The sequence below is a fragment of the Ictalurus furcatus genome, chromosome 2 (genome assembly GCF_023375685.1).
Source record: "Ictalurus furcatus strain D&B chromosome 2, Billie_1.0, whole genome shotgun sequence".
Taxonomy (NCBI): domain Eukaryota; kingdom Metazoa; phylum Chordata; class Actinopteri; order Siluriformes; family Ictaluridae; genus Ictalurus; species Ictalurus furcatus.
The window spans coordinates 30,728,327-30,756,240 of NC_071256.1; the positions used below are offsets into that span (position 1 = coordinate 30,728,327).

The 27,914-nt window shown below is 41.9% G+C and overlaps 1 protein-coding gene across 7 annotated transcripts in view; it reads left to right on the forward strand.

Annotated features, from left to right (window-relative positions):
- spop (speckle type BTB/POZ protein) overlaps window positions 1-3,113 on the forward strand; it is a 123,567-nt gene extending 120,454 nt beyond the window's left edge. For all 7 annotated transcript variants that reach the window (XM_053614197.1, XM_053614218.1, XM_053614206.1 and 4 more), the window contains one exon: window positions 2,055-3,113. In XM_053614197.1, the coding sequence (XP_053470172.1) occupies window positions 2,055-2,199 (145 nt within the window). In that variant the 3' untranslated portion in view covers window positions 2,200-3,113. The remainder of the gene's footprint in view (window positions 1-2,054) is intronic.
- The last annotated feature ends 24,801 nt before the right edge of the window (window positions 3,114-27,914 follow it).

The window sequence follows — 27,914 nt, forward strand, 5'->3', positions numbered from 1 at the left end:
TTCTGTGTCTCTCTCTTTCTCTGTCTGTCTGTCTGTCTCTCTCATTCTGTGTCTCTCTCTGTCTCTCTCTCTTTCTCTCTCTCTCTTGCTCTTCCTATCTTTCTCTCTCTCTCTCATATTCTGTGTCTCTGTCTCTCTCTTTCTCTCTCTCTCTTTCTCTTCCTATCTTTCTCTTTCTCTCATTCCGTGTCTCTCTCTGTCTCTCTCTCTCTCTCATTCTGTGTCTCTCTCTGTCTGTCTCTCTTTCTCTCTCTCTCTCTTTCTGTGCCTCTCTCTTTCTCTCCCTATCTTTCTCTCTCTCTCTCTCTCTCTCTTTCTCTCTCTGTCCTTCTCTCTCTCTCTCTCTCTCTCTCTCTCTCTCTCTGTCTTTCTCTTTGTGTCTCTCCCTGTCTCGCTCTGTCTGTTTATCTATCTCTATCTTTCTCTGAGTGTTTCTCTGTCCATGCTTTTCTTTGTCTCTCTCTCTCTCTCTCTCTCTCTCTCTCTCTCTCTCTCTGTGTCTCTGGTTTTCTCTCTCTCTCTGTCTCTCTCTGTCTATGTGTCGCCCTTTCTTTCTCTCTCTCATGCGCACGTGCCCTCAGCACCCACAACAGAAACCGCACAAGCCGCGGAGAGAAATCAATAACCACGACGGCAGATGATACACGCCTGTGTAGACGCCCGCAATCAGCTGTCTCCACTTTTTGAATGAAATGTTGTCTTCACCGAAGCTACTCTGCTAGAGTTTAACCCGTCCTCAAGTGTCCTTGAGATACGGCCTCGGTCTCTGACCGCCAGCTACCGATCAGAGCGAGCAAGCCGGCTACTGTTATTGGTCAATGAAAATAGAGAAGAGGCTGGACTAATCTGCATCTTCAGTTAAATAAATAGCGTAAATCTGTTGTATTGCCGGTTTTTAATTTTTTTTATTTTAGAAATAGAAAGCCTCGATAGCGTTATTGTGCCGTAGTGCAGAGATAGCAGATTGTCTATATAAATCACCAAAATCGAGTCTACATGGACATCTTCCTCTTGCTATTTTCTTTGTCTTGTGGGTTTGAGAGCTGCTCTGCATTAGCGCGATGATGATCTACACCGGCTAAATGAAACCGTTCTGCTCGTTGCGGCCGTAGTCGCAGGAACCGTGCACGTTCCTTCCACTGTCCTTCGCGAGGCCGCAATGCCACGAATTGTTTGCCTTTGTAGGTTTGATCAGCTGCGTTAGAGACGCTACTTTTTAAATACTAGTCTTGCACTGCGCACCAGCATGAAGTCCGGGTGCCGGGAATGTCGTCTTTTCAACATCCACTGCTCTAGATAGTTCACCTGCTAGGAAAACGTTCCTTATGCTGCGGCTTTGTGATTTTACGCGTGTTCACACACTGTATGTTTTTCTTGTGGCTTCCCAGCCTGGCCCTATTTCCTAAAACGATTGTTATGTTCACAATCACCGTTTTTTTTTTTCTTTCTTTCTTTCTTTCTTCCTCCTTTTTATTTGTTTATGTGCGTCTTGTGCTCTCCTGGGTGCCGTGTGACTCCATGCAGAGTAATAGTGGAGCTATTGATCTGTTGAAGAATTGCTGGAGGGTTTAGACTGGAGCATGCTGGGTTGAGCTGCAGCACTTACAGCCTTCATCCTGGCACACAACAAACCATGACAAAATAAAAAATGACAGTAACAACTATAAAATAGACTGCATGTGTTGGGAACAGTGCATGCTCATGTCTGGAGGTGTTGTAGCCTGTTGTAGAATATCAAGACCGTGGTTCTCGATTGACCTTTAGCATGTTTGGGGTATATGCGTTTCCTGGGCGAGGGGGCAGGAGCGAGCTTCCCGCCAAATCGTGGTCTCGGACAGCAGTTGACGGCAAGAGTTTGGTGGGGTGCGGTAGAGAACACGCCATACTCACCCGAACCCACACAGACGCATGGTAAATGTCGTTAAAGGCCATTGGTGTGCGTGATAGTGCAGTTTAGCCCCCTAAGGGTGAAAGCAAATCGAGGACGACATGCAAACAAGAGGTTCTTTGTGTATAAACTGATCTGTTTCTGTCTCTCTCTCTCTCTTTCTCAGCCATGCGTCAGATGTGATGGAGACGTCTGGTTGGAAGTCCATGGTGGCGTCTCACCCTCACCTGGTTGCGGAGGCGTACCGTTCCCTGGCGTCGGCCCAGTGCCCCTTTCTGGGCCCACCCCGAAAGCGTCTCAAACAGTCATAGTGCCCTTAGCTTTAACCCATCCACCCGCCTTGCTAGGACTGCCCACACGGAGGCGCCATTCTTAAATTTACCCCTTAACTTCAAAATATACTCCCTGTAGGGACTCTAGCCAACCCTTGATCCCGAGGTACTGTGTTCTGTAGCGTCCCTCTCTGTCCTCCTCAGCCCAAAAACCCAGGCGTGCCAGGGAACCTCCAGCTGAACGATCATCAACAGAGGAAGTGCTGTACCCGAGGGTTCCTCCCAGCTCTGCTCCCTCCTCGACGCTCCTCCCCAACCGCCCAGCCTAACCAGGATAAGCGAGCTTTCATTGGGATCCTGGAGTCGATGGTGTCTACAGAATCGGATATTGATGCAAGATGGATGTTGACTATAAATACAGGACACAAGGACTCTATCAGTGGACTGTGACCTTCCCCACTGTCCCCCGCGATGGATTCTCCTTTACTGTGTGTGCCATTTTGTTCCCTTTCTCAGTGACGGATGGATTTTAAGGATGAGGAAAAACAACCCAGCTATAGTTGGGTGAACTGCAGCGCTTTTTAAATAGGTAGCTTGTCTCCTTATGATGACATCAGCATTTCGTTCTGACATTCAAGTAGGTCATGTGTCTCTTTTTGATGACATTTTCTCCTCAACCTGTCGCAAGTCTAAGATCCTGAAGAAAGTGACTCTTTTTTTTTTTTTTTTTTTTTTTTACCAAACCTTTCTTGCTGGCGGCCTCTGACCTGACTCCTGATTGGCCAGTTGGAGAATAAGAGGTGCAGATGGACTTCCGGTATATCTCCTGTGTATTGGAGAGTGCATGATTGCACAGATCGATGGAAGAGGGTTGAAAGAAGGGGAGTGTGTAAATACAATGTTATATTTCTTTTGATGTTTATTTGAGATTTTTCTCCTCCTTGTAGCACTTCTGTATTTAAACCCAGGCTTTCTGTATGAAAACAAAAACCACAAAAAAAAAAAGAAAAAAAAAGATAATAAACTTGGTCGTGCTCACGTTTGTTCTTCGTCTGTTGTAGTACCAAGTTTACCCAAATTTCTGCCTTTTTGTCCCTTCGTATATGGGCTTAGTTCTTTCAAGTTTTTTCAGAAGGGGGGGAAACAAGTTTATGGAAATACGTATAGCTGACAGTTAGCCGAAGGCTTTTTTCGCACGGGTCTCTGGGTGAAGATAAAGCAGTTATTCCTAGCTATTTTGATTGGAGATTCAAAAAAAAAAAAAAACCCCACAGTGAATCACAGTACAAAAAAAGAAAGCCACCTCTTCAAAGTGGGGAGCATAAATGACCTCTCTTTTCTTTTGTAGAGCTACAGAGTGAAATAATGATGCACTTGTTCAGATCCGGGGAAACATCACTTCTTGTTAAAGTCTGCATTTGACAAGCAAGAGCACAGAGTGCCTGTTGTAGATTTTGCCGCTGAGTGCTTTTGGAGATGGACTGTACGCTTGCCTAGCCTCTCTGCTAACGTCGGACGAAGCAGTTCTGTTACACACGTGAGCGGGACTAACTTTTGAGAAGCGCTAGGAGCAAGGATGGTGAAGGGGACCGGTGGGATGGTGGGTAGGGATTTGGGCGGATGGTCTTGCATATGCAGTAGGTTTCTAAATACGGAGCTGCGCTGACGACACGTCCACGTCCACGTGTAGCAGCTGGGGAAAACCCGCTATGTCGCTGAGGCTGAATTCTGGCAAACTGCCAAAAAAAGTCATATTTTGTCTAAAAAAAAAAAAAAAAAACACAAACCCAATTTCCATCTGATGGTGCAACTTGAAGCTGCAATTTTATGTCTTATTAACTTCAAGAGTGGGGAAAAAAGAGCAGCAGCTGGTGAAGGAATAACGGTTTATAGCTGCTATAATGAACGTGATAACAGGAACTAACTCTGGGGTACTTAAACAGTTAGGGAACTTCGCCAAATGAATCCTCTGCAACCCCGAGCCTTGACTGCTCTATATCCAGATTCATCATTTAGGACTACTGTAACATTTGAACATTTGATCATATTAGTTCCATATGTGTAACAGAAGCGATTTCAAAACCAAAGAAAAATTCCTTACTGGCTCAACACGATGAAGCGTGTCTTTATAAGAAGATAATCCACGCTGGCATTGTGTGATACGACTCGACACCGAGTGGATTATTTTCCTATAACAGCACACCTCAAAGTGTGTTATTCCTCTTATACCTCCATATCCTGCCATGTGTTATTCCTCTTATACCATCATATCCTGCCGTGTGTTATTCCTCTTATACCATCATATCCTGCCGTGTGTTATTCCTCTTATACCACCATATCCTGCCGTGTGTTATTCCTCTTATACCATCATATCCTGCCGTGTGTTATTCCTCTTATACCACCATATCCTGCCGTGTGTTATTCCTCTTATACCATCATATCCTGCCGTGTGTTATTCCTCTTATACCACCATATCCTGCCGTGTGTTATTCCTCTTATACCACCATATCCTGCCATGTGTTATTCCTCTTATACCATCATATCCTGCCATGTGTTATTCCTCTTATACCATCATATCCTGCCATGTGTTATTCCTCTTATACAGTACCACCATATCCTGCCATGTGTTATTCCTCTTATACCATCATATCCTGCCATGTGTTATTCCTCTTATACCACCATATCCTGCCATGTGTTATTCCTCTTATACCACCATATCCTGCCATGTGTTATTCCTCTTATACCATCATATCCTGCCATGTGTTATTCCTCTTATACCACCATATCCTGCCATGTGTTATTCCTCTTATACCACCATATCCTGCCATGTGTTATTCCTCTTATACCATCATATCCTGCCATGTGTTATTCCTCTTATACCATCATATCCTGCCATGTGTTATTCCTCTTATACCTCCATATCCTGCCATGTGTTATTCCTCTTATACCATCATATCCTGCCATGTGTTATTCCTCTTATACCACCATATCCTGCCATGTGTTATTCCTCTTATACCACCATATCCTGCCATGTGTTATTCCTCTTATACCATCATATCCTGCCATGTGTTATTCCTCTTATACCTCCATATCCTGCCATGTGTTATTCCTCTTATACCATCATATCCTGCCGTGTGTTATTCCTCTTATACCATCATATCCTGCCATGTGTCATTCCTCTTATACCATCATATCCTGCCATGTTATTCCTCTTATACCATCATATCCTGCCATGTGTCATTCCTCTTATACCACCATATCCTGCCGTGTGTTATTCCTCTTATACCACCATATCCTGCCGTGTGTTATTCCTCTTATACCACCATATCCTGCCATGTGTTATTCCTCTTATACCATCATATCCTGCCATGTGTTATTCCTCTTATACCATCATATCCTGCCATGTGTTATTCCTCTTATACAGTACCACCATATCCTGCCATGTGTTATTCCTCTTATACCATCATATCCTGCCATGTGTTATTCCTCTTATACCACCATATCCTGCCATGTGTTATTCCTCTTATACCACCATATCCTGCCATGTGTTATTCCTCTTATACCATCATATCCTGCCATGTGTTATTCCTCTTATACCACCATATCCTGCCATGTGTTATTCCTCTTATACCACCATATCCTGCCATGTGTTATTCCTCTTATACCATCATATCCTGCCATGTGTTATTCCTCTTATACCATCATATCCTGCCATGTGTTATTCCTCTTATACCTCCATATCCTGCCATGTGTTATTCCTCTTATACCATCATATCCTGCCATGTGTTATTCCTCTTATACCACCATATCCTGCCATGTGTTATTCCTCTTATACCACCATATCCTGCCATGTGTTATTCCTCTTATACCATCATATCCTGCCATGTGTTATTCCTCTTATACCTCCATATCCTGCCATGTGTTATTCCTCTTATACCATCATATCCTGCCATGTGTTATTCCTCTTATACCATCATATCCTGCCATGTGTCATTCCTCTTATACCATCATATCCTGCCATGTGTTATTCCTCTTATACCTCCATATCCTGCCATGTGTTATTCCTCTTATACCACCATATCCTGCCATGTGTTATTCCTCTTATACCATCATATCCTGCCGTGTGTTATTCCTCTTATACCTCCATATCCTGCCATGTGTCATTCCTCTTATACCATCATATCCTGCCATGTTATTCCTCTTATACCTCCATATCCTGCCATGTGTTATTCCTCTTATACCATCATATCCTGCAATGTGTTATTCCTCTTATACCATCATATCCTGCCATGTGTTATTCCTCTTATACCATCATATCCTGCCATGTTATTCCTCTTATACCTCCATATCCTGCCATGTGTCATTCCTCTTATACCATCATATCCTGCCATGTTATTCCTCTTATACCACCATATCCTGCCATGTGTTATTCCTCTTATACCATCATATCCTGCCATGTGTCATTCCTCTTATACCATCATATCCTGCCATGTGTTATTCCTCTTATACCATCATATCCTGCCATGTGTCATTCCTCTTATACAGTACCACCATATCCTGCCATGTGTTATTCCTCTTATACCATCATATCCTGCCATGTGTTATTCCTCTTATACCATCATATCCTGCCATGTGTTATTCCTCTTATACCTCCATATCCTGTCATGTGTTATTCCTCTTATACAGTACCACCATATCCTGCCATGTGTTATTCCTCTTATACCATCATATCCTGCCATGTGTTATTCCTCTTATACCATCATATCCTGCCATGTGTCATTCCTCTTATACAGTACCACCATATCCTGCCATGTGTTATTCCTCTTATACCATCATATCCTGCCATGTGTTATTCCTCTTATACCATCATATCCTGCCATGTGTTATTCCTCTTATACCTCCATATCCTGTCATGTGTTATTCCTCTTATACAGTACCACCATATCCTGCCATGTGTTATTCCTCTTATACCTCCATATCCTGTCATGTGTTATTCCTCTTATACAGTACCACCATATCCTGCCATGTGTTATTCCTCTTATACCATCATATCCTGCCATGTGTCATTCCTCTTATACAGTACCACCATATCCTGCCATGTGTTATTCCTCTTATACCACCATATCCTGCCATGTGTTATTCCTCTTATACCACCATATCCTGCCATGTGTTATTCCTCTTATACCTCCATATCCTGCCATGTGTTATTCCTCTTATACCACCATATCCTGCCATGTGTTATTCCTCTTATACCATCATATCCTGCCATGTGTTATTCCTCTTATACCACCATATCCTGCCATGTGTTATTCCTCTTATACCACCATATCCTGCCATGTGTTATTCCTCTTATACCATCATATCCTGCCATGTGTTATTCCTCTTATACCTCCATATCCTGCCATGTGTTATTCCTCTTATACCATCATATCCTGCCATGTGTTATTCCTCTTATACCTCCATATCCTGCCATGTGTTATTCCTCTTATACCATCATATCCTGCCATGTGTTATTCCTCTTATACCATCATATCCTGCCATGTGTTATTCCTCTTATACCTCCATATCCTGTCATGTGTTATTCCTCTTATACAGTACCACCATATCCTGTCATGTGTTATTCCTCTTACTTACCTGCCCGTACTTTTTGCTCCCACCGGGGCTCTTCGCCGGGTTAAATTGATCCGGGACATAACTCTGTGTTTAAAAACACCGCAGTCACGAATAAAATGACATCCTTCCAGTGGTCTCTAACTTTCCTTACAAACAATATCGATAACAAATCTGTTAAACGTTTGAAATGTACCTCTGCTACAGTAGATCACTATTAACAAGTTTTTGTGTGATTATAAGCAACGACGCAACGTAAAACATTTGTAGCATAAATCGTGTTTTTTTTTGTTGTTTTTTTTTTTCTGGTAGAACTTGAGAGAAACAAGGTTTTCATGACGACTGAAAACTATTCTTTAATTGTTACTCTAAATCTTTTATCTCGGTCTTGTTCTATTCAAAGTAGTCTTGGCTATGACTAAACAAATGGCAGCTATTAAGAACAAAAAGAAAACCCACAATCAAATTTGCATTTGTTTGGGTGTTTTTTTTTTCTTCTCTTTACATTTATGCTTCCAAAAAATGAAATGCATCTTTCTAAAATAACTCTAAATAAAACAGAACAGTGTGTGTGTGCATTCATGTCCAAATTAGATGAACTTAAATTCTAGTAACTACAGGGGTGTCCCAGAGGTCTCCATACATACAGACTGAGGGGCAGTGAAGGCTTGGTGGTTAAAGTTCTGGGTTCCTGATCAGAAGGAAGGTCGGGGGTTCAAGCCCCAGCGTTGCCAAGCACCACTGTTGTGCCCTTGAGCAAGGCCTTTAACCGTCTCTGCTCCAGGGGCGCTGTATCATGGCGGACCCTGCGCTCTGACCCCAACTTCCTGGCATGCAAAGAAAAGCATAATGTATATGCGATCGATAAAGACTCGTTATACTGTAGGCGACTATGTTTGCCAGCACCACGGCGGTTGTGCCTTCGTCAGTGGATGTTCGTGGACGTCCGCTTCTCGGTCGGTTCGCGTCACTTCCGGTCTTTCTGAATTTGTCCGTAAGTGTCGTTTGTGATGAGCGTCCCATGTTTCCTCCGGGTTCTCTGGTTTCCTCGACTAGTCCAAAGACAGGCATTGCTAGCTGACTGGCATGTCTAAATTGTCCAGTGGGTATGCGATTGTGCCCTGCGATGGGTTGGCACCCTGTCCAGGGTGTCCCCCTGCTTTGTTCCCCAAGTCTGCTGGGATAAGCGGTGCAGAAAATAAATCAATGGATGGATGGATGGATGGATGGAAGTTAGCACATGGCTGTGGTATAAGAGGAATAAAACACTTCATTATATATACTGCTTACAGAACCGGCTGCAGCAATTAAACCCGTTTGCATATTCTTAAGATAAGGTTCTTCTTTTTTTTTAAATTTTTTTTTTTTTATAACAATTATTTGATCATTTTTAACTTCCCCACTCTGTGTTCCCATTAGCAAATCTGCAGTATTACTCTCGGGCTATTCTCAAAGTAATTGAGCCTATTCTCGATTATTAATAATGCATCAATGGATCAGATGGGAACATGTCAAGATTGATACTTCAGACCTCATACCAAACGTTTCCGGAAAAATAGGCTCAGCATCAGTTGAGCGCCTGGACAGGCGTTTCGGATTAAAATATTGCTCAGATATTAATCAAGCGTTGACGATCTGATGTCAAGAGTTCAGGAAATATCTCTGTCATTGAGGGTCAGTGGGAGATAAACACCACCCTGTTCCTGTGATGAATGCCAAAACCATTAGCCATTCTTAGTAAGAAATATCACTAAATTATAATGCAGATCCCTCCCCCCCCACCCCCCCAGCACCACCTCGTCTTCGCTTCACACCGAGCAGATATGAATTAATTTGAACTCTTGCCTAATTCATCATCGGGTTTAATTATGGAACATGATTGCACGGCATGTTGAAGGCGGTTTAACTGCTGTTGGGTTTTCTTGTATTAAAATTCAATGGGCTTCCTGAAACCCCGTCCCCCGATCCCCCCCGCCCCAACTACCCCGCCCTCCGAGGCTGCGCTGATTTAGACAGTAGCCTTGACGTTACTGCGACTTGACACGATGCGGAAAAATCGGTCGCTAAATGAGAACTGCTGGGCAAACGGAGAGGCTCAGAATATTTCTGTTCTGTTCCAAGAGGACACAGAAATACAAACCTCTGAAATCGAGAAATGTGTATATTAGTAAATGTGTGTGTGTGTGTGTGCCCTGTAATTGTGTTCTAACTGAAAAGAAATGATGCATATCAAAATATCAGACAGATTCTGTGTGTGTGTGTGTGTGCGTCTGATTAGATACTTGACATTCCTGGCTTTATGGCATCATGATTCTTCTTTCCTTCCTGTGAATGAATTAGTGTAGAGCTCATCAATCAGCCTCATACTTCTCTTTTAAAAAAAAAAAAAAAAAAAAAAGGTGTAGTAAATGTCATCAATGCTACTTTATATTTATTTCCCCCCCCCCCCCCCGCTCGGTGGGTGTGTATGTTTTCGCTTTGCCCTTTGTCTGTCGCTGCGAGACTGTTCTGTGAGCGTGTGCATGTGGGAGAATGTGTTAACATGTGCGTGTATAAAGGCAGAAGTGAAGCACGCATTAGATCAGATGCTTCTAGAATAATGTGGAACAAAATGTGTGTATGATACAGGAGTGTATCAGAATCCTACAGGACTATCTGGTTCATGCTCCAAGTATCTGTACATGTCTGTTTGTGGATTTAAACCCAGGGGGGGAAAACCCAGACGTGGAAACGCCAGCACTGTCCGCATGCTGTGGCTTCTGGCTCTGACGGTTCCTCGACCTCAGCTCCACCTCTCGAGTTCAACTAGAGCTGTACACAGGACTTTATTATTATTCTTTCCTCTGTTCCCCTACACGGATATTTTTATTTGCACCAACCCCTGAGAAATTTAGTTTATGTTTAGAACGAATATAAACAAACTGAAGGGGTAGTGTTTTCGGGGTTCGGGGTTCGATTCCTGCCTCTGCCCTGTGTGTGGAGTCTCCATGTTCTCCCTGTGCTTTGGGGGTTTCCTCCGGGTTCTCCGGTTTCCTCCCCCAGTCCAAACACTTGCATTGTAGGCTGATTTGCATTTCCAAATCGTCTGTTGTGCGTGTGTGTGTGCGTGTGTGCCCTGTGATGCATTGGCATCCTATCCAGGGTGTCTCCTGCCTTGTACCGAGTTCCCCGCTCCATGCTCCCCGTGACTCTGTGTAGGATAAGCGGTACAGGAAATGGCTGGATAAACAAACTAGTAGCCGGTCAATTTCAAGACGCACAAGCACACGTACACGTACACGTACGTTGAGTCAAGTTATCCAGTCCACCCACATGCATGGTTTTGGACACTGGGAGAAAACTGGACAACCCCGAGGAAACCCACACGAGCATGAGTTCGACAGTAACCGAAGCTCAGGATTGAGTCGGGGGCTGTGAGGAAGAAACTCTAGCCTGATACACACCTCAACCGCATGCCCCGTAAATCTATCTGGCAAGCTTTATTAAAAAAAAAAACGAATAAATAACGTAATAATAATAATAATAGTGTGCCTACTATTCATAACTGTATCTGTATTATTCATTTCGAATAATACATTTGTATTCCGTTCCATCCCTCGTATGACACGGTTACGTCCTTCCTTTCTCTCTCATCAATCTCTAACTCGTCCTTTCTGTCTTTTATAGAGGCCCAACGGGTCACAGTTGTAAAGAGCTCGAGCAGATCCGTCTCGGAGCGACGGAGAGGACGGAGAACTGTCGGTGGGGAGAGACACGCTGACGTTTTGTTTCGGCTCTGTGTCCTCCGATGGCCCTGACAGGATTATAAATACACCCACAATGCACTGCACGTACACCCGTGCTGGAGCCAATCTCTCATGTAGTATTGATGTTGCACATCTCACAGCTGCACGTTCCAAACATACCCGCTCCTGAGATAAATAGCATGTATCAAGGCCTTGGGAGAGAAAAGATGGGTGGATATTGAGCTGAACAAATAAAAAAAAAAAAAAAAAAAAAGAGTAGGGGAAGCTGATAGAAAGTGACAGAAGGACTGAGTGAAAGAGGCAGATGAGTACAGAGGGGTAAAGCGTGTGTGACGGTGATACGCGAGCGTGTGTAAAGTGGAGTTGTGGTGTATTCAGCACGGCAGGTCTGATGCACAATAATAATCGATAAAGCTCTGGAGATGTCACGGGGCTTGCTAATGCGTTTGTCTGTTTTAGCTAAGATGTGAGAAAATGTCTTTCCCTGGTGTAGTGACGACACCGAGGGAGGCCGTGCCACAGGAACTGGTTTAAAACAGAAAAAAAAAACCCCCAACACATTATGTAAATTGTGCGGGAGTGTAAAAGGAAAAAATGATAGCTCTAATTTTAAAGCACTGCACTTGTTTAAGTTTCAGATTTCTACCTAATCCAGCACTGAGATTTCAACCTGCTGCACGGTGAAGTTACTGTAGGAGAACTGAAGGAATACTTCAGCAGGTTATCTTTACCGCGACTGAGAGAGAGGAGATCACCACAAACAACAACTTCCAGACTTTCAGCTTCCTTTTACTGAGAAAAACAACATCTGTTAAACCAAAACATCTGGATAATGACCGTCTAAACCAGTGTTTTTAATGTGTGGAATTATTGTCTGAGTTAACAGCTGACCTTAGACCTCTCCCTCTCTCCTCTCCTCCTTCTCTCTTCCTTCTCTCTTCTCCTCTCCTTCTCTCCTTTCCTTCTCTCCTTTCCTTCTCACCTCGTATCTTCTCTCCTCTCCTCCTTCTGTCTTCCTTCTCTCTTCTCCTCTCCTTCTCTCCTTTCCTTCTCTCCTTTCCTTCTCACCTCGTATCTTCTCTCCTCTCCTCCTTCTGTCTTCCTTCTCTCTTCTCCTCTCCTTCTCTCCTTTCCTTCTCTCCTTTCCTTCACACCTCTTATCTTCTCTCCTCTCCTCCTTCTCATCTCCTATCTCCTCTCCTCCTTCTCACCTCTTATCTCCTCTCCTCCTTCTCACCTCTTATCTTCTCTCCTCTCCTCCTTCTCATCTCGTATCTCCTCTCCTCCTTCTCACCTCTTATCTCCTCTCCTCCTTCTCACCTCTTATCTTCTCTCCTCTGCTCCTTCTCTCTTCCTTCTCTCCTCTCCTTCTCTCCTTTCCTTCTCACCTCTTATCTCCTCTCCTCTCCTCCTTCTCACCACTTATCTTCTCTCCTCTCCTCCTTCTCAACTCTTATCTCCACTCCTCTCCTCCTTCTCACCTCTTATCTCCTCTTCTCTCCTCCTTCTCACCTCTTATCTTCTCTCCTCTCCTCCTTCTCACCTCTTATCTTCTCTCCTCTCCTCCTTCTCACCTCTTATCTTCTCTCCTCTCCTTCTCTCTTCCCTCTCTTCAGTCACATGGTATCTTTGTATGTGTGTGTATGTGTGAGTGTGCATGTATAAGCTCATTAAAACTGGTGTTTGTCTCTTACACATTCAGAAAGCTGAGTGAATGTGCCTGTTTTATACTAAGAGAGCTGCACCGTGCGTGCGTGCGTGTGTGTGTGTGTGTGTGTGTGTGTATGTGTGTGTGTGTGTGTGTGTGTGTGTGTGTGTGTGTGTGTGTGTGTGTGTACGGTACCCCTGTGACTGTTTTCTCTACTCTGAAAGCACAGAGAATGGGATCAGGAGGAGGCTCAGCACTAATGAAGCACGACTCCACACCATGAGAAAGTGACAGAGGGATAAAACACAGGTGTCCTTGCTCCTTTCTCAACTGTGGATTTCTATAGAGCTCTGTGTGTGTCTGTGTGTGTGTGTCTGTGTGTGTCTGTATGTGTCTGAGTGTCTGTATGTGTCTGAGTGTCTATGTCTGAGTGTTTGTGTCTGTGAGTGTCTGTATTTGTCTGTGTGTATCAGTTTGAGTGTCTATGATAGTCTGTGAGTGTCTGTATGTGTCTGTGTATCAGTTTGTGTCTGTGAGTGTCTGTATGTGTCTGTGTTAGTCTGTATGTGTCTGTGTATCAGTTTGAGTGTCTGTGATAGTCTGTATGTGTCTGTGTGTATCAGTTTGAGTGTCTGTATGTGTCTGTGTGTATCAGTTTGAGTGTCTGTGATAGTCTGAGTGTCTGTATGTGTCTGTGTGTATCAGTTTGAGTGTCTGTATGTGTCTGTGTGTATCAGTTTGAGTGTCTGTATGTGTCTGTGTGTATCTGTTTGAGTGTCTGTATGTGTCTGTGAGTGTCTGTGTGTATCAGTTTGAGTGTCTGTGTGTATCAGTTTGAGTGTCTGTATGTGTCTGTGTATCAGTTTGAGTGTCTGTGATAGTCTGTGAGTGTCTGTATGTGTCTGTGTGTATCAGTTTGAGTGTCTGTATGTGTCTGTGTGTATCAGTTTGAGTGTCTGTATGTGTCTGTGTGTATCAGTTTGAGTGTCTGTATGTGTCTGTGTGTATCAGTTTGAGTGTCTGTATGTGTCTGTGTGTATCAGTTTGAGTGTCTGTATGTGTCTGTGTGTATCTGTTTGAGTGTCTGTATGTGTCTGTGTGTATCTGTTTGAGTGTCTGTATGTGTCTGTGAGTGTCTGTGTGTATCAGTTTGAGTGTCTGTATGTGTCTGTGTATCAGTTTGAGTGTCTGTGATAGTCTGTGAGTGTCTGTATGTGTCTGTGTGTATCTGTTTGAGTGTCTGTATGTGTCTGTGAGTGTCTGTGTATCAGTTTGAGTGTCTGTGATTGTATGTGTCTGTGTGTATCAGTTTGAGTGTCTGTATGTGTCTGTGTGTATCAGTTTGAGTGTCTGTATGTGTCTGTGTGTATCTGTTTGAGTGTCTGTATGTGTCTGTGTGTATCTGTTTGAGTGTCTGTATGTGTCTGAGTGTCTGTGTGTATCAGTTTGAGTGTCTGTATGTGTCTGTGTATCAGTTTGAGTGTCTGTGATAGTCTGTGAGTGTCTGTGTGTATCAGTTTGAGTGTCTGTGATAGTCTGTGAGTGTCTGTGTGTATCAGTTTGAGTGTCTATGTGTCTGTGTATCAGTTTGAGTGTCTGTGATAGTCTGTGAGTGTCTGTGTGTATCAGTTTGAGTGTCTATGTGTCTGTGTATCAGTTTGAGTGTCTGTGATAGTCTGTATGTGTCTGTGTGTATCAGTGTGAGTGTCTGTGATAGTCTGTGAGTGTCTGTGTGTATCAGTTTGAGTGTCTGTGATAGTCTGTGAGTGTCTGTATGTGTCTGTGTGTATCAGTTTGAGTGTCTGTATGTGTCTGTGTGTATCAGTTTGAGTGTCTGTATGTGTCTGTGTGTATCAGTTTGAGTGTCTGTATGTGTCTGTGTGTATCAGTTTGAGTGTCTGTATGTGTCTGTGTGTATCTGTTTGAGTGTCTGTATGTGTCTGTGTGTATCTGTTTGAGTGTCTGTATGTGTCTGAGTGTCTGTGTGTATCAGTTTGAGTGTCTGTATGTGTCTGTGTATCAGTTTGAGTGTCTGTGATAGTCTGTGAGTGTCTGTGTGTATCAGTTTGAGTGTCTGTGATAGTCTGTGAGTGTCTGTGTGTATCAGTTTGAGTGTCTATGTGTCTGTGTATCAGTTTGAGTGTCTGTGATAGTCTGTGAGTGTCTGTGTGTATCAGTTTGAGTGTCTATGTGTCTGTGTATCAGTTTGAGTGTCTGTGATAGTCTGTATGTGTCTGTGTGTATCAGTGTGAGTGTCTGTGATAGTCTGTGAGTGTCTGTGTGTATCAGTTTGAGTGTCTGTGATAGTCTGTGAGTGTCTGTGTGTATCAGTTTGAGTGTCTATGTGTCTGTGTATCAGTTTGAGTGTCTGTGATAGTCTGTGAGTGTCTGTGTGTATCAGTTTGAGTGTCTGTGTGTATCAGTTTGAGTGTCTGTATGTGTCTGTGTGTATCAGTTTGAGCGTCTATGATAGTCTGTGAGTGTCTGTATGTGTCTGTGTGTATCTGTTTGAGTGTCTGTGTGATTTATCCTGCTTAAACAAGCCAGTGAAAGGGCTGTATTTTTATTTCACTGGCATTCCCAGCTTGGCAGTCTCTCAAGGTTAGCAGTACTGAGGCCTGCCATATTCTCCATCGTTCATCCCACCCGACACACTCTCACTCACTCTCTCTCTCTCTCTCTCTCACTCACTCTTTCTCTCACTCATTCTCTCACTCATTCTCTCTTTCTCTCTCTCTCTCTCTCTCTCGCTCTCTCTCTCTCTCTCTCTCTCTATGCTATGAGGAGTTCATTTCCACACAGGATTCATTAAATGATAAGAAAGGAAATAGTTTAATAAATGAGTAAATAAAAATTAGAGCCAGACAGCAAATAAAGCAAATCCACGGACAGATTTGAAAAGATAAGCATAGTAGAAAAGACATGTGACTTAAAGATGGCCGGAGATAAGCGCAAACTGTATGTGCAGTATACTAAACATCAGGCACAGAAAGATCCCAGCGGGGCTTTAACCCTCGGTACATTAATAGTATTTTATATGGGATTCTCATGGCTTCCGGAGCAAAGAAGACTTGAATTAGGCGACGACTACTGTACATTAATCTGGATAAATTTGAAAACACATCATCTTTTTCCTCGATGTCTTGACCTTCCGTCCACACCGAGACGCCGTTTCTGTCCTGTGAAAACTGAGCTTTATGAAAACGCTCTCCCAAGTGGATAAATTTGAAAACGGCATTTTCACATTGTAGTGCGGACTGAGAAAATGGAGACATTCAAAAACGATGACGTATTTTTAGTCATGTGACCCTTTCAACTCAAAACAAACAAGATGCGGGGCGATGTTGTACAGACAGTTTGTTAAAGATTAATGTCACTTAGTATAACCTTCAGATTCACCTGTAAAGAAACGCCTGATAGAAATGAGGCAGAACAAAGCCTCTTACATTTTTACACATGTGCAGTATAGGGACGGAAGTGGTTTCAGACGCTTCTGTGTGGATGAGCAATTTTTGGAAAACCCCGGTGTAGATGAAGAGCGTTTTAGAGTGAAAAAGCAGTTTTTAGATCCGTCCGGATTAACGTGGACGTAGCCTTACACTCTCATATGTTAAAGATCTGCTTTGTTATGGCACAACTGGCTCAGCTTCAGCACCACACCGCTACTGAAGTTTATCAGCACAGGAAAGGCTTCAGGACAGAGAAACTGATGCTTTCGGGTGTTTCAGGGGAAGATAACAAAGTGTGTAGAGAGAGAGTGAGAAAGAATGACTATCAGTTGTAATGTAAGTGAGAACAGGAACTAACTTGTCTCAGATGTTCCACTGTTAAAACTGTTAGGACGTTGACGTTTCTTACAATCCCAATTCCAAAAAAGGTTGGGACGTGGTGTAAAACGTAAATAAAAACAGAATGCAATGATTAGCAAATCTCATGAACCCATACATTATTCACAATAGAACATAGAAAACATATCGAATATTTAAACTGAGGAAATGTACCATTTTAAAGAACAAATAAGGTCATTTTGAATTTCATGGCTGCAACACATCTCAAAAAGTTGGGACAGGGGCAACAAAAGGCTGGAAAAGTAAGTGTTATTAAGAAGAAACAGCTGGAGGAACATTTTGTAATGAATTATGTTAATTGGAAACAGGTCAGTAACATGATTATTTTTAAAAAGAGTATCTTAGAGAGGCAGAGTCTTTCAGAAGTAAAGATGCGATGGAATCTGGTTGGAAGCAGATGTTGCTCTAAAACCTGTATATACCTTTCAGCGTTGATGATGCCTTTCCAGATGTGCAAGCTGCCCATTCCATAGGCACCATACCATCAGAGACGCAAGCTTTTGAACTGAGCGCTGCTAAAAAGCCAGATGGTCCCTCTCCTCTTTAGCCCTCTTTAGTTTGGAGGATGCAGCGTCCATGGTTTCCAAAAAGAATTTCAAATTTCGATTCGTCTGACCACAGAACAGTTTTCCACTTTGCCTCGGTCCATTTTAAATGAGCTTTGGCCAAGAGAAGACGGCAGTGTTTCTGGATCATGTTCGCATATGGCTTCTTCTTTGCATGATAGAGCTTTAACCAGCATTTCTGGATGACATGGTGAACTGTGTTCACAGACAATGAGTTCTGGAGGTGTTTCTGAGCTCATGCAGTGATTTCCATTACAGAGTCATGCCCGTTTTTAATGCAGTGCCGCCTGAGGGCCCGAAGATCACGGGCATGCAATATTGATTTTCACCCTTGTCCCTTGTGCACAGAGATTTCTCCATCTTTTGATGATATTATGTACTGTAGATGATGAGATATTCAGTCTTCGCAATTTTACATTGAGGAACATTATTCTGAAATTTTTCCACAAATTGTAGACGCAGTGTTTCGCAGATTGGTGAACCTCTGCCCATCTTTACTTCTGAAAGACTCTGCCTCTCTAAGATACTCTATTTATACCCAATCATGTTACTGACCTGTTCCCAATTAACCTCCCGCTGTTTATTTTCAGTAACACTTACTTTCCCAGCCTTTTGTTCCCCCGTCCCAACTTTTCTGAGATGTGTTGCGGCCTTCAAATTCAAAATCACTTTATTTTTTCTTCTTAAGATGGTACATTTCTTCAGTTTAAACATTTGATATGTTTTCTGTGTTCTACTGTGAACAACATATGGGTTTATGAGATTTGCAAATCACTGCGTTCTGTTTTTATTTACATTTTACACAGCCAACTTTTCTAGGAATTGGGATTGTACAGTAACAAATGAACCCTTGGAATCATCTGCAAATTATTGTGGTATAAGCGTAATAGCACACTCCAGACCATGCTGTTAAATGAAAATAATGCACTTTGGGTGCGTTGTATTTGTATAACACTCCCACTTGTGTGTCATACTGCATCTCTCCCCGTTATTTCCATGGTTGGTGGTGCGCTGCAGTGCAACACGCAGCTCTACTTTTCGAGCTGTACTGTTATATGAAAATAATACACATCATCTGACCAATCGGATTCAAGAATTCGACCATACTGTGGTATAATAAATAAATAACTGTTTCAAAATTGTTTTGGTACAACAGGAATGCAAGATTTTCAACCTCATCAGTTTCATCACCCCAGCATGTAGATTATTATATTATATATTGCCCACAGCAGTGGCATCTTGATGCTTGAAGGATAAAACACAACGTTCATTATGTTGCGCACACACACACACACACAAAACAGCACAACTAATCACACAGCTTTAGGTGTATTCAATTTCTCACATCTAAAATATATTCAGTGAAATGTCTGTGTGAGTGGAGCTGAAGTGAAGGTGATACAAACACATCTGTCTTTTACACTAAGGCAGTGTAGATGCCTGAACGGTTTGAGCTCCCATTTTCATATACCATTTGGATTAAATATTATTACAGTTAAATAATAATAATAATAATAATAAAAAAAAAACACTCCCCAGTCTTCCAATGACCCATAATTCCTCAGCAAATAGACCTGATGGTTCCGCTTTAGCCATTTCCTAATTCAGCACAAGTCTTTCCTGCTACTTTCACAGAGCAGGCCACGCCTCCCTCAACAGGACCGACAGGAGTAGAGACCATGACTCCTTCCAATTTCTTTTAGATTCAGTAAATCATCAGCACATCAGAACAAGAAGTCTTTCGTCTGGTTTCACCTTTCTTTTTCATGCATCTTTAACCTGAACACACACACACACACACACACACACTTGCTCTCTGCGGTGGGTCTGAGAGGTGTAATTGGCAATGCTGCTGTCGGGTTTTATTTTGAGAGGGGCTTTAATCTTTAGTCTCACTCAAAATGCAAAGCAAAGCCTGGAGTGAGTGTGTGTGTGTGTGTGTGTGTGTGTGTGTGTGTGTGTGTGTGTGTGTGTGTGTGCGTGCATGCACTTCTGTTGCACAAATTCCCCTCAATAACCTGAATAAAATTGGCATGTTTAATATGTTAACATATTAATGTTCAGTCATGTGAAAAAAATAAGTACACCCCATGGAAATTGTTGGCTTTTTTTTAATTATATTTGGACAAACAAACTTTTGATCATCTTTGAAACAGTGCCTATTAATAAAGGAGATGAACAAAACCCCAAGGGAAATGAGCTTTTTTTTTTTTTTCAATCATTAATTCAACAGAAATATGAATAGATGTTTCAATAAATGATTCTTCTGTGGAAAAAGTAAGTATACCCTTGGCCTCAGAAGCTAGTATTGCCCCCTTTAGCAGAAATAACTTCTTGTAGGCGTTTTGCATAATTGTCCACAAAGCTTGCTGGAATGTTTGACCACTCTTCCATGCAATATTCAAGATATTTGAAGGTTTTCTTGCATGTACTGCCCGTTTCAAATCCCCCCACAAGATTTTAATGGGATTCAAATCCAGGCTTTGACTAGACCATTCCATAACCCTCCATTTCTTCTTTTTGAGCCATTCCTTGGTGGATTTGCTCTTGCGCTGAGTTTGGTGGGACGGCCAGTCCTGGACAAATCGGCAGTCGTTTGAAATCCAGTTGTAGATTATTGTCCTTACAGTGTGACGATGTATTTCAAATAATTTGGAAATCTTTTGAAATCCGTTGCCAGAGTCATAGACATCCACAATCTTTTTTTTTCCTGAAGGCCTTACAGACCTCTTTAGATCTTGGCATGATGACACCACACACCTCAATAGCAAAGGGAACACCAGACACTAGATATGAGAGGTATAAATAAGACAGGTTCTAATCACTGACACCCAATCTTGATCACCTGATTCTAATTTTATGGATTTGAAGGTGTGATAAATATAGGGGTGTACATACTTTTCCCATGTGACTGACCTGTTTTGTTTTTTTTTTGTTCATTTAAATTGGTGAAAATTACTACAAAATGTCAATTTTATGTGTAATTTGATAGAGTATCACCTTTATTAATAGGCACTGTTTCAAATCGGATCAATGCGTGTCCAAATATGTCCAAAAAACCAATTTCCATGGGGCACAGTTATTTTTTCACAGGACTGTGTGTTGCAGTGATTGTGATGAACTGCTGCTCTGGGTTTATCTCCAGCAGCAGCTGAAGGCCACTGAGGGACAGATCTGACTTTATCATGGCCACTGAGTTAAACAGTAATAAAAGAAATAAACTATGCTGCATGTTTTTATAACTGTTTTTACCAGACTAAAGGGCTTGCTTGATATTTCATACATTCAGTTACTTGTTTTGCCGTGGTGCTGAAAGCAAAAGGTGTCCCCCTCTTGTGATTGATGAAGGGCAAAGTGAAGAGAAAAGCACACCAACACCCAAGTCATACTAAGCTGTATAATATTTATAGGTACTTTTTAATAACATATCTGTCCGGGCCTTTTAATCCCATTAAGGGAGGCGTGGTCTCTGTTCCATTCAGTTCCTTTTGATGGAGGTGTGTCTTCTGTACCTGTCAGTCCTAGTAAAAAAAAAAAAGGTGTGGTCTGTGCCCATCAGTCTCATTGAGCGAGGCGTCGCTTCTGTTCCTATTAGTTCCAGTAAAGTAGGCATGGCCTCTGTGCCAGTCAACTCCAGTGACATTGGCGTTGTCTCTGTCTCTGTACCCATCACTCCTAGTAAATAGGGTGTGGCCTTGTTACATGTCAGTTGCAGTGAAGGAGGCGTGGCCTGTGAATTAATTCTGAATCACATTTGATTGCATAATTACAGAGTAATAGTATTGAATCATTAGCTTTAAATGCATGTTTCATACTTTGGATCATACATGCGTTACAAACATTGTATCAATAGCATGTATTTTATATTTTAAATAGCTGCGGACAAAAAATAAAGTTTGTTTAACGGACATCAAACTTACTGTTTTTGTGATCTCAAGAAGTAATTCTCTGGACTACACGCTCATGAAATCTCGTGAGTCAGAATGTACACCGTACCATTTCTTTTAGAGATTATATTAAAATGGTACATCAATTCCAATGTATGTGCAAGAATTATTGGCAGCAGGGAATTTAGCCTATGTGTTACCTCATATTTATACCCCTGTGAAACAGGAAGTCATGGTTGAACAATTTCCTGTTCCTAGTTCCTATGTAAACTATCAGTGGGAATATACTTCAAATATCTTTTTCTCATATGAATTCATAGGGGTGCCAATAATTGTTGCATACCTATATTTAACAAAGATATTTTTTTGATAAACCTGTGTTTTGTTTGCAATTGGTTGATATCCATGAGAGCGGAGTTCAGCACGATTGTGTGTTGGCTGTAACTGACCAGAGGAATGTCACATCATGTCACAGTGTCTATGTAGCATGTAGTCCATGCAAACTCTCAGGGGGAATGTAGTCTTCCTCAGTCAGAGTGGCTGAGTGCTAGTGATGGAGGGATAAAGGCAGAGGAATGGGAGGTAAAGAAATCATCCATCGTTTTAGTGGGAGACAATGCTGATACATGAGGGCATGAGGGCTGGAGTTCTTCACAAAGAGGCTTATCTGGACACACACACACACACACACACACACACACACACACACACACACACACACAACCCTGCCCGAAAGGTCACAACCGTGAAATAAATGTATTTGCCGTGTCACCCGATCTATTACTCCTGTCTTACCTCTTTCTCTCCACCTCTCTCTTCCATGCTCCAGGCCATCACCCCTTCTTCCATCATGCTCCAACACACACAGACATTCACTATTATTGCTATACTGTCATGTTACACTATTCTATTAGATACAGAGGCCACACCTCCTTCACTGAGACTGACAGATACAGAGGCCACACCTCCTTCACTGGTACTGAATGATACAGAGGCCACACCTCCTTCAGTGGTACTGAATTATACAGAGGCCACACCTCCTTCACTGAGACTGATAGATACAGAGGCCACACCTCCTTCACTAGAATTGACAGATACAGAGGCCACACCTCCTTCACTGGGACTGAAAGATACAGAGGCCACACCACCTTCACTACGATTGACAGATACAGAGGCCACACCTCCTTCACTACCATTGACAGATACAGAGGCCACACCTCCTTCACTACCATTGACAGATACAGAGGCCACACCTCCTTCACTACCATTGACAGATACAGAGGCCACACCTCCTTCACTACCATTGACAGATACAGAGGCCACACCTCCTTCTTCACTGTATTTAGTGACCAAATTAGTGAATGGCAAAACAACCTGCTAAAGAGATTAATCTCTCTCTCTCTCTCTCTCTCTCTCTCTCTCTCTCTCTCGTCATAGATATGTGAAAGAAAAGCCTAGCATAATCTCATAGGGATTAGTTACAGTTTACCAAAAGTACATAAAAAGCCCGTAGAGCTCTGGGACAAGGTTTATGGGCAGATAAGCCCAATATTAGCCGGTGATTCAAAGAGGAACGTGTGAAGCTGCTCTACAGGATGAAAAGCTCCCAGCAGGAATTTGTCTAAAGCACAGAGAATCATCTTAACTGCTTGGAAAGCAACTACAGAAAGGGGGTCTGACCTTGTAGCAGAGATATGACTGAATAAAAACACCGATCTTCAGTATGTGATCTGCAGGTCTTGGGGGTTTATGTCTGGTGACTGATTTAACCGTGTAGGAAGACATGCAAGGCATCGATGTTATTCATATTAGCATCATTATTTGCATGGTTCTTGTATCGTTGTATCTGAGAAACTATCAGAACAAACAAACAAGCAAAAAACAACAACAACAACAACAAAAAAAAAAAACAGCCATTTTTTCTGAGTGGACATATGGATGAATAATTGTAATAATCAAATTAACATCTTTCGTTCTCTTGGTGTTTTCTCTGATGAAGTAAAAACAAATCTCTGTATTTCTCCTCTGGGTGCACGAGGTGGAATCTCTCTCCCCCCCCCCTTTTCTTCAAGCACAAAGCCATTATTTAATTGAATCTTATTTTGTCATCACTGCATTGCAGTTTTAGAAACGAAATCAATGATTGGACTACTGAGAAAAATGGCCATCAGAATTATTCCCACTAATTATAACGTTCTGGCAAGAAAGAGTTCATACTGCAGTAAGGGAAGAAAGTGTGTCTGAGGAAATTTATTACAGTGCAAATTACAGTGTGTTTGGAAAATGTCGAGAAATAAAAACGTAAAGCTGGCCGAACCATTTCTACTTGCGTTAGGTGGAAACGCTCCCCAAACATACAGTAATGAAGCGCTTCTAGTAGAAACTAAAAACCGTGCTCGTGATGTCACTGGGTCATTAAGATAAGATCATTCTTTATTAATCCCCAGATGGAGAAATTAGGGATTACTGTATGGTTTAATCCAAAATAGTGCAGACGATAAGATCATAATCATAATTTCACACCGAATCCAATGTGCAGTTGGAGTATGAAGCCAAAACCATAAGAATAAACATAGTCTGAATGGACAATGCTCTTCAGATTAGAGACACGGCTGTTTAGGATGATGGAATCCGATGGAAGCCAGGTCCAGGTGTATTTCTTTATATTTACCGTAAGTGTACAAGAATAGTAGGGATAGTCACAATTTGCACAACTTTGTTTAAAACTTTATGCTTAGGCTTTAGGGATGAGGGAAACATTCTTCGATGCATTTCAATTCTCAGAATCAGATTTTTTTTATTTGCGCCATTTTCTCCCAAATTTGATCAATTCAGTTCCCACCCGTTAGCTCGCTAGCTATCACATGACTACTACCAATCATGGAGGCTGAAGACTAACTTCCACCAAGACAGCTGCTGGGATTCATACTCAGAATTTCCGGATGATAAGGTGAATGTTTTTGTTCTGGTGAAAAAACAGGTTTTTTTTTGTGATAGTTGCGGCCAAAAATGCTTTTTTTTTTTTTTTTTTTTTTAAAAAACTACTTGAATTAGTGAAATTACAGTTTACGAGTGTTTTGCACGGTCTTTGTGTGTCTACAGTGATGTTTGTTGGTAAATGAGACCTTTTAGCTGTACTCATGTTCGATGGCACTTGAATCGAAGAGGGTTTTGGCTGAACGAGCGTTGTGATGCCGTCACATGACGTCATGATGTGACTGTGATGACGTCACATGACATGTCGTCTTGGCCCAAATCTGTGGAAACGCTGCAGTAATTTTGAAAAATTGCAAGCTCCTCTGAATACTGCGGAGTTTGCTTGATTTTGTGTTCATTTCTGCGATCGCAAAAAAAATCACCAAATCCTGGAGGGACTGACAAAACAGTGTAAATACAATGCGAAACGTGGCAAAACATTTTCTCCGCTATGTTTTTTGATGAAACCCCAGGATTTTGCTCAGTTGGTCTCATTTATCTTTATATTTTAGCAAAGTTCTGTGTAAATGTTCTTGTAGGCCAAGCTGAACATAATTCCTGCCAGATTGACAAACGTTTCGGTAAAACTGATTTCCTTTGTACTCACATGCGTTTGTGGATAAATGCTAATGAATCCTAAATTACCAAACACATTCAGAGTATAGAAGTTTTGCATTTAGTGAGCTCTACAAAACCGGACAATATTACATCTAGAGCGTGAAAGAGTGCCTCCTGAGAGTGATGTGATGTGATTTTTTTTTAAAAATTGTATTGAAGTGAGTGAGTTTCACAAAAATTCTCACTAAATCTGTAGCGTCCAGTTGAAATAAGCTTTATATTAATGGGACAACATTAAGAGTATATAAATTCGCAGTAACTCGGGTCAAATGTACAACTCGAAGGCATCAAAGTTCACATTAGTGAGTCTCCTTGAACGTAAACTGACACACACACTCTCATCGTGCTCTCGTTGGATTCTTGTAAACATACAAACTGACAGGATTTTCATAAATAGCGCATTTCTTGTTCAAATGTTCCTGCGAACGGTTTTTAGGAAATAAAAACAGTTTGATAAATGAGGCCCGATGTTGGAGATGCTGGAGCTGAAGCATTATACTTTACGCTTTAAAAGTTAAAAGTGGTCACATTGTTAAAAAACAAACAAACAAACAAACAAAAAGAAACATCAAGAATCATTTCACACTGTTGAATTGAAATCACAGTGAACCCTAGGGAGGGTAAATATTTCCACCCTGCTGTGTGTGAACCCACACACATCTGATTTCCTGATATATACATTATTCCTCAGATCATGTGGCTGTTAATAGAGGTTCTAGTAACGCTAATATTGCTGACATTACTGTCACACAAACACGCTTGTCCCAGGGCATTCTTGCCTCTAAATGTGCATCAATCCAAATATCCATCTCATTAAAAATCCCATCAAAGCTAATTCTCTTTTCCTTTTTTTCTTCTTTCTTTTCCTCCCTGCACTTTTTGTCTATGTATCAGCACTCCTCTTTTGGGGTGATTTACATTCTGTTCAAAGTTTTCATTAAAATGCAAAATATATTTTTCTTTTTTTCTCCCCCCTCTTTTTCATTTTTGACTCTACACCCCCCTCCCCTGCGCCCCCCCCCCCCTTCAATCTTGCAAATCCCTTGGCAGTTGAGAATTAGCTTCACTCACAAAGCTCCTTGTCTCATACACGTACACACGCTCTCACTCTCACCTTCTACCCCCAATTCCTCTTCCACTGTGTTACTGATCACCTTTAAAAGAACAATCATTTGGGATACTAATAGCGTTATTTTACATCCTGCTAACCGAGACTGTGCATATCACACTGCAGTGGTTGTATTAGGTGTGTACTAATGATTTAGATGATTTTTGTTTCATGAAACGATAAAACAGATTCATTGAATAAATTATGTCCAATTGCACAGTGGTACAAAATCAAACGGGTATCCTGTCTCACACACACACACACACCACTCATACAGCAGAGGTAATAAACGGATCGGTGCTAGTTTAATTAAGTTTTTCATCACAGCAGAATCAGTAAATAAGCGATGCCTTATTTCTACAGGTGTGAGCTGCGCACTCTTTCTAACACCGGCATCAGAAGCAGTTTGTGTCTCTGGACCATTAATCCCAAACGCTGCCTAAGGGAAGACATGCACCCGGGACCAGTGGGTTCTTGGCACTTTGCATTCATCACATCCAACTCGAGCCATTACTCAAGCTAAACCTTGCCCTTTGCTTTTATCTCATCCCACATGTGATAGTAGCTCAGCACAGTGTAGGCCAACGGGTGTAATATTTCCCCCTCGATGCCCCACTCGCAGCAAACACAGTATTGGCTTTTCATGCAAGTTTTTCCCTCGAATACAATAGGCAGCGCCGAATTTGCAACTGTGACTTGAATGCATTGTTCCAGCTCCGGTTTGGCTTGGCTACCTGGGGAGTGATGGAGGAAGGGTTTTGTGCTGAAAATTGCGAGAAAGCGAATGGCCTATCTGTCCCTACAGTGCAGTTATGCTGATTCCATTTTCTCGAACAGTCCGCTCTGCAGAGCCAGCTCTGTCTGAGCCTCTGCTTTGCTTCATCTCTCACACACAGTTTGTGCTGCTGCTGGAAACAAAGAACAGTGTGTGTGTGTGTGGGTGGGTGTATGTGCACTTTAATGAATATTGCTTGCATCACTTCATAGCAGGTAGCAAAGGGAACATGGTAGAAAGGTTTTAAAGAGTGTGTTTCTCTCTGATGTTCTTTTCATTTAATGTACCGGAAGATGTGAGTGAGTTAGTAGGAGGTAATCAAGTTTTGATTGGGACCGAAATTTTAAATGGCACCCTACCGTATCCTGAGAACATTAGGTCCGAGTACGAGGCGAACATCCAGTCTCGACTACAGCCGAAAAGATTCTCTAGGTTTGTCCCTGACTTGGACTCAACCTTGGAGCAACAACGTAAGCCATTATCCCGGCTAACAGGATTAATGACACGCTCTAAGAACGGTAGACGATAATGTTAGAAAATGAACATTCCTGCAACTTGTAAAACTGTTGCCGTGTTTGGTGGGGAACTTCCGAAAACGTTCAGAAACCTCTTACTTGACTTAGATGTCACGTCAAGCCAGGTTAGAACACCACTGAAGAGTATAAAGTCAGGATTTTACATTCCTGATCGTTCTCTAGCATCGCCTGTGTAATCATTAATACATTTGAGCTTTCTATCTGACAGACATTAAGGCATTATTTGCTCTCAGTACACTCTCCAAGCTGTCATCGAGTAAACACAGCAATTCTCACGTGAACTGATCACACTATCAGACAAAACATTTCATACGTTTCTGGAACTATAAAGGTTTGTGCAATACTGTAGGATTTTTTTTTTTTTTTTTTTTTTTTTAAATAAATGTTACATAAAGTTCCATTTTCATAATACCAAGAAAACATGAACATCTTAGAA